This window comes from Cloeon dipterum, chromosome 2 (genome assembly GCF_949628265.1).
Source record: "Cloeon dipterum chromosome 2, ieCloDipt1.1, whole genome shotgun sequence".
Classification (NCBI taxonomy): domain Eukaryota; kingdom Metazoa; phylum Arthropoda; class Insecta; order Ephemeroptera; family Baetidae; genus Cloeon; species Cloeon dipterum.
In genome coordinates, this window is record NC_088787.1 from 1,742,428 (window position 1) to 1,748,427 (window position 6,000).

Consider the following 6,000-nt stretch of genomic DNA (forward strand, 5'->3'; position numbering starts at 1 on the left):
TGCCACCTGTACGCTGGCGACCAATCAGAGACTATTCTCCTGGCACTTTTTGATTGGTTCAGACCAATTGCCGAAAGAGTAACGGTATTTACGAATTACGACCACTAAATTAATACATACTTAATTTCATGGAAATTACATAAACGCTGATTTCCCCAGCTAATATTAATAAAGCATAATCTTATAATATGTAGGTCATATTCCGTATTTCCCATTACGCGCCAAACCTCGTCCGTCTGCATGCAGCACGTGACAGAAAACTTCGAGGCGTGCAGTGGGAGAAGAATATTTATGCAGATGACAAGATAGTAGAGGCCCTTTCGAAATTAAAACAGCTGGAAGTGCTACAGTTGGAAGCGATCATCTTCAACTTGCCAAATTTGTTGAAACTGAGTGCAAAACTGACTCATCTTCGTTTGATCAGCACAAACCTTACGGAAATAATAGCCCTACCAGCTGTCGAAGACTTGAAGGAGAGTTTCGACGGGCTCAAAGTGTTTCTTTTCTGGATTCAAGACAATTCGATAAAGCAATTTGCATTTACAAGATTATGCATCGAGAATATACCGACCTTGCAAGTTGTTGGAAATTTTGCCAGTGATTTTTGCACTTTGGAAGATTACATCCTGAAACCTGAGTTTCTTAGGCCTGGATTTTCAGGTTTACGGCATTTCACCGTGAATCTCAATTATGAATTTATACCTAAAGACCTTGACACTAGGTTCAATAAAATAAATCACCTCAAGGTAAGCGCAAATCATTAATCGACTGGTGGAATTAAAATTATTGTGTTCCAGATAATTTGGACTAATGTGGGAAATGGTCGAATTGTGGCACCAAATCAGCAAGTAGATAAAACTACGAAGAATCTTACCAAAATAACAAGTCTAGATCTGCGTGGCGTTCCACTCATAAAAATTTTGGTACACTTTTTACCAAAATATGGATCAAATCTGATCGCTCTACACGTCGCCGACGTTGAGACATACCAAATAAATCTGACCTACAATCAAGTATTCAGAGCTTGTCCAAATCTGGAAAAGCTTTTCCTGGACGTTCCCGACTTGAAAGAGCGAATCACCGAAAAGTTCCCTCCACTTAAGGAGCTCAAGCTGAATTTGGAGCGGTAAGATTATGCAAAATTGGTCATTATTTTTATGGAATTCGTTTTCCCCAGCCTTAAGGAAAATTCCTATAGTCTATACGATATCTTAAGAGCGCCGAAACTAGAAAAAATCGAGCTAATGGGAGAATTAACATACCCGGAGGATTTGGATAAGTTGCAGCCATTGTTGACAGGTCGTCCTAGACGCCTGCGCAAACTCAAGACTCTTATAGTCAATATAGGATGGGCGGATGTCACTTATAGCATTCAACGGAAGCAGATCTACTTTAAAAAAATATCCAGTTTTCTCAGGGACGCAATGAATGAGCTTAAATGGACCTTGACTGGAATCAAATTTTCTCTGAATGACTCATGCGAGTACTTGCAACTGTACAATTGCATACATCAGGAAGCCGCAAAATCGGAAATTGAAACCTCGCTGGGTCCCTCGTTCAAGAATGTGAATAAACACATGCCACGATTCAAGTGGCTTCACCATAATACACGACTAATCAGCGACCTTAATCGTTTCAAGATCAAATATTATACAATTTAAAGGCATGTTTTTGCAACTTAATATTCGTGACATTTACACGCGAATATAGAGAAACTCAATTAGGATTTTTTTATCTATTTGAACTTAAATTATTTAGAATATCTTTATGCCCTAGCTGTACTAACTTTAAATATAGGTTTTAGAAATAAAAAAGCAATACTGCAGCTTTAAAATAATAAAAAGATTTTATTTACTTTGGTTAACATGCATAGTTCAGTTTTTCGATGTCACAAAATCATAACCGTTTAAAATTCACGATGCGCAATTATACATAGCATTTATTTTCTGGATGTCCTTTGCACTTAAGCCGTTCCTCTGTCCGATCTGAACTCCAGGAGGCTGAAACTTTTATATATAGCCAATCAAATTAACAAAAGATAAATTTTACCTGCAAAGTTTCAATTGTTTTTAGTCCTTTGGAAGAGGAGTATGTGTCCGTGACATGCATCACACTATTGTAGTCGTAAGAGACGCCGAACGCATTCGAATCTTGTATTCCAAAGCCTGAACCTGATTTCAGACTTTTAAGATTTTACATATTGGCAATTTGAACATTAAACTACCTCTATCGACATTTTCCCACAAAATTTTAATCCAATGATCTCTGTCAGGTCGTGTGTGTTCGTGGAAAAAGCCAAGCGTGTGCATCAGCTCGTGAATTGGTGTGCCAATCTGCGCAAAAAAGTGCACAAAGATAGCTAAGCTTGAATTTCATTCTTGACAGAGTTAGTTGATTCCTGAGGGTCGAATCAAGCTAGATCAATCGGTTTTCAGTTCCACACAACGCGCCGAAAACCGTTTGAAACGTAAAAACCGTTACTCTAAAATGCAGATTTTGGTTCTAACCTATATCAAAAAGAGCCCCAAAACGCAAGGCCGCGATTCTCTGATTGGCTAGCTCTAGCCGAGGATCGCATCAACCACGCCAAAGTGAATGCTAGCAGCCAGCATTGTCGATTAATTGCGCTGTTAGCCACTTCGTCGCTGCTGTCTCGATCTTAAACCAATCAGAAAACCGCGCTCCCCCCTCCGATTGGTCCCTGGCTAGTTTCAAAGCAAAACCGCACAAAGTTATGGTTTTTACGTTCTTGCTGATTTTTGGCTCGTCAATAAGTCGAATTCATTAAACTTACGAGTGTGACACATCCTGGAATCTGCAGATTGACGTACTGTATGCCGCCCGCCTTTCCGAGCGTCGCCCAACACCCTGAGTTGTCGCTTTTAATGATGAGGTAATTACTTTGGCTGCCATTGTACGGCTTGAACCTGACGCAAGTGTTTGCGTGGAACGCATCGAAGGCCTTGTAGATCAGGGCCGTCTGGTTCGCATCTAAATTCCCGAAAAAAATGTTTATAGTCCTTCACCAAAGGATCTACCTTAATGAGACGTACTGAAGGTTCCTATGATTTTATAGAACACCTCCGCATTTGGCCACCGATAGAAGGTATTTATGATTCCGTTTCTGCCCTGTGCGCTCAGCGGCATCAGCATGTCTCCTTCAAAATACGAACCCAGCTCCTCAGGGTTGACGCTGGATTCTGGATTCCATGAGGTCAATCTTTGCCCTTGAAGGTAGCATTTCAGCTAAGCATTTCCGCAATAATCGACAATCTTACCGACTTCAGCGTCCGGCTTTCCAAGACTCAAGCGTCTAATCTTGTTTACATTAGCGCTGTATTCTTCATCATTGAACTCACTCAAGCACCAGGCAGGACTCATCACCAGGGTAAAGCACAAAATAGAGGCGAGCTTCATCTTCATAGCCTTCATATCTCACATTAATTGTTTTCTGAGTTAAAATAATTAAAAGGATACTCACTTGTAGCTCTCTGTCTGTTGAATGTGAGTTGGAATAACAGCATGCCGCTTTTTATATCGTCAAGAACATATTAATCTCTATAGGTGTGGTTTACTTATTAGGAAATTAAATCATAAAATTTTTTAGTCTCTTCAAAAACCGAGCAGATTTTGTTTGCACACCAATAAGAGTTCCCCGAATTAAGGGCGTGAGAATAGTTTTATAGATAAAGGCATATCATATCGTAAAAAGAAGTTCAGTGACTTTAATAAAAATTTGCGCTTTTGATGTGATTGTGCAATAAATTGGTTTTATGATTTGACTTAGAAGAAAGGCATTTACCGCCAAAATTTAAATTCCCCCTTGCGTCCTTGCGTCGACCTGCCACCTCACGAGAGGGAGGGAAACGAAACGAAGCTTATTTGCCGCTTTTAGATAGGAAGCAGCTGGGAGATCAGAGACGAAGACTGAAACAGCTCGGAACTATCCAGATATTGAAGATGAATCGACTTTTACCAGAACAGTCAAGAGGAAAACGGACAACTGGTCCTGAAAAAGCAGTTTCAGCGGAACCTTCAAATGGTAAGAATTATTTTTTGGGAGCAATATACAATTTTAACATTATCAACTGCACAATTATAGAGAGGAAACAAGAGCTGTTAACACTAATGAAATCCAAATGTTACCAACCGAAGAATAAACCCAAAATGTTCCGAGAAACAATTCTCCCAGCTTTCAAAGAACTGATTGGTCCACATCTGACGATAATCAACATTTCTGGCTTTGTGTCCCATTGCCCAGATTTAAAAAGGGCACCGCTCATCAAAGCGGTAGAATTCCATTTTTTACGGAGCCTGTCGATTCCTGAGGGTAGAATCATGTGATTTAGCTTCCCAACCTGGGATTTGAACCTCAGGAGTCGATAAACTGGCACTATACTTCCTCAATTCTTTAATTAATTATCGACTTATCAATTCAGGCCATCTACCGCATTTCCCATTCCGCGCCCAATCTTGTCTGTCTGCGTGCTGCGAGGGATAGAAGCCTTCGAGCCGAAATATTGGACGGAGAGGAGTTCACTGCAAATGACGACATTATAGAGGCCCTATTGAAACTGAAAAAGTTGCAAATGCTGCAAATGGAAGAGTTGAGCTTCAACCTGCCCGACTTGTTGCTGCTGAGTGCAAGACTGTTGTGTCTTCGTTTGATCAGCACCAACATCACCGACAATGAGAACAACCAAATGGTCGACGGCTTGACGTGGTCTCTCCGTCGACTTAAAGTGTTTCTTTACTGCGCAAATTCCACATCTAGGGCAAATCGTCTGGCTAGATTATGCATCGAATATGTTCCGTCCTTGGAGGTCGTTGGCAATTTCGCCAGCGACTTTTGCACCTTTGACAGTTACAACCTGTCCAATGAGATTATTCTACCTGGATTTTCAGACCTACGCCATTTCACCTATGATTTCAATTATGAATATATACCTACAAACTTTCCCACTGGCTTCCAAAAAATCAATTCCCTAGAGGTAAGCTCTAATCATCAATAATCGATTGATGGAAAACCTATAAATATATTTCAGATCATTTGGCTAGAAACGAAAAATCCCCGCAAAAATATACGCTGGAGCACTTTGCATTTGCTGAAGGAACTCACCAGTGTCAAAAGTTTACATCTCCGTGGTGTTCCAATCGATGCAGCATTGGCCGTCTTTTTCACAAGCTTTGGAGCAAATCTGCACACTCTGCACGTCACCTCCGATGAGACAAGCAATACAAAGCTGACCTACAATCAAGTTTTCAAACACTGTCCGAAACTGGAAAAGCTTTGCCTGGACGTTGACGACTCAGAAGAGCAAATCTCCGTGAAATTTCCTCCACTCAAAGAGCTCAAGTTTAATATGCAGCGGTAAGTTGTTGGGCCTGTCATGTAAGTGAGCAGATTTTATTTGTATAACTCTCCAGCTTCAAGGAAGTAGACTTCACTACTCTCTGTGAGATCTTGACGGCACCAGAACTGGAGAAATTCGAGTTGATGGGCGAACCAGATTACCCTGAAACTTTGTACAAGTTGAACTCATTGATGAACGAATCCGAAAACCTGTGCAGACTCAAGACGGTTGTAGTCAATTTCGGATGGACCAACTTGACTGAGAGAATGGAAGAGAAGAGAAGCTACTTCCAACAAATGAGCAGATTTCTCTCCATCTTGATTCACTTCCGAAAAGAGAACTTGACCGGAATCAGATTTTCTCTGAACGATTCGTGCGAGTATTTGGAATTTTATAGCTGCTTGAAGGTGTCAGCCACAGGGAAAATAGTATCTGCACCCTTAATTGGAAAACTGTTCCAAAATGTGGATGTACATGACATTCCTAATTGGCTTCAAGATGTCACCGTCTTCAACAAACTCGAAAAGTTCAAGATACCACTCATCCAATGACGTGTTTCAAAGCAGAATTAAAATATTCTTGATACACATAAAGGTTTTTATTTTTCTTCCTGGATCCTTGCCATATTTAGTAAAATTCCACTCGA

The 6,000-nt window shown here is 40.5% G+C and overlaps 1 protein-coding gene across 1 annotated transcript; it reads right to left on the reverse strand.

The window, feature by feature from the left end:
• Nucleotides 1-1,821: 1,821 nt before the first annotated feature.
• Nucleotides 1,822-3,490, reverse strand: LOC135936635 (hatching enzyme 1.2-like). Its single transcript, XM_065479515.1, has 7 exons — nt 3,482-3,490; nt 3,279-3,426; nt 3,054-3,227; nt 2,795-2,991; nt 2,225-2,333; nt 2,050-2,171; nt 1,822-2,000 (listed from the first exon to the last, which is right to left on the reverse strand). The coding sequence occupies exons 2-7, from the start codon at nt 3,421-3,423 to the stop codon at nt 1,914-1,916; spliced, it is 834 nt and encodes a 277-aa protein (XP_065335587.1). The 5' UTR covers nt 3,424-3,426; nt 3,482-3,490; the 3' UTR covers nt 1,822-1,913.
• Nucleotides 3,491-6,000: the final 2,510 nt, after the last annotated feature.

What these genes read in the sequence shown, in the direction of transcription:
- LOC135936635 (XM_065479515.1), bottom strand. Translation starts at nt 3,423, where the DNA reads ATGAAGATGAAGCTCGCCTCTATTTTGTGCTTTACCCTGGTGATGAGT. An exon ending in AAAGCCGGACGCTGAAGTCG is followed by an intron (nt 3,228 to 3,278) that starts GTAAGATTGTCG and finishes GCTACCTTCAAG; the next exon opens with GGCAAAGATTGACCTCATGG. An exon ending in TAAAATCATAGGAACCTTCA is followed by an intron (nt 2,992 to 3,053) that starts GTACGTCTCATT and finishes TCGGGAATTTAG; the next exon opens with ATGCGAACCAGACGGCCCTG.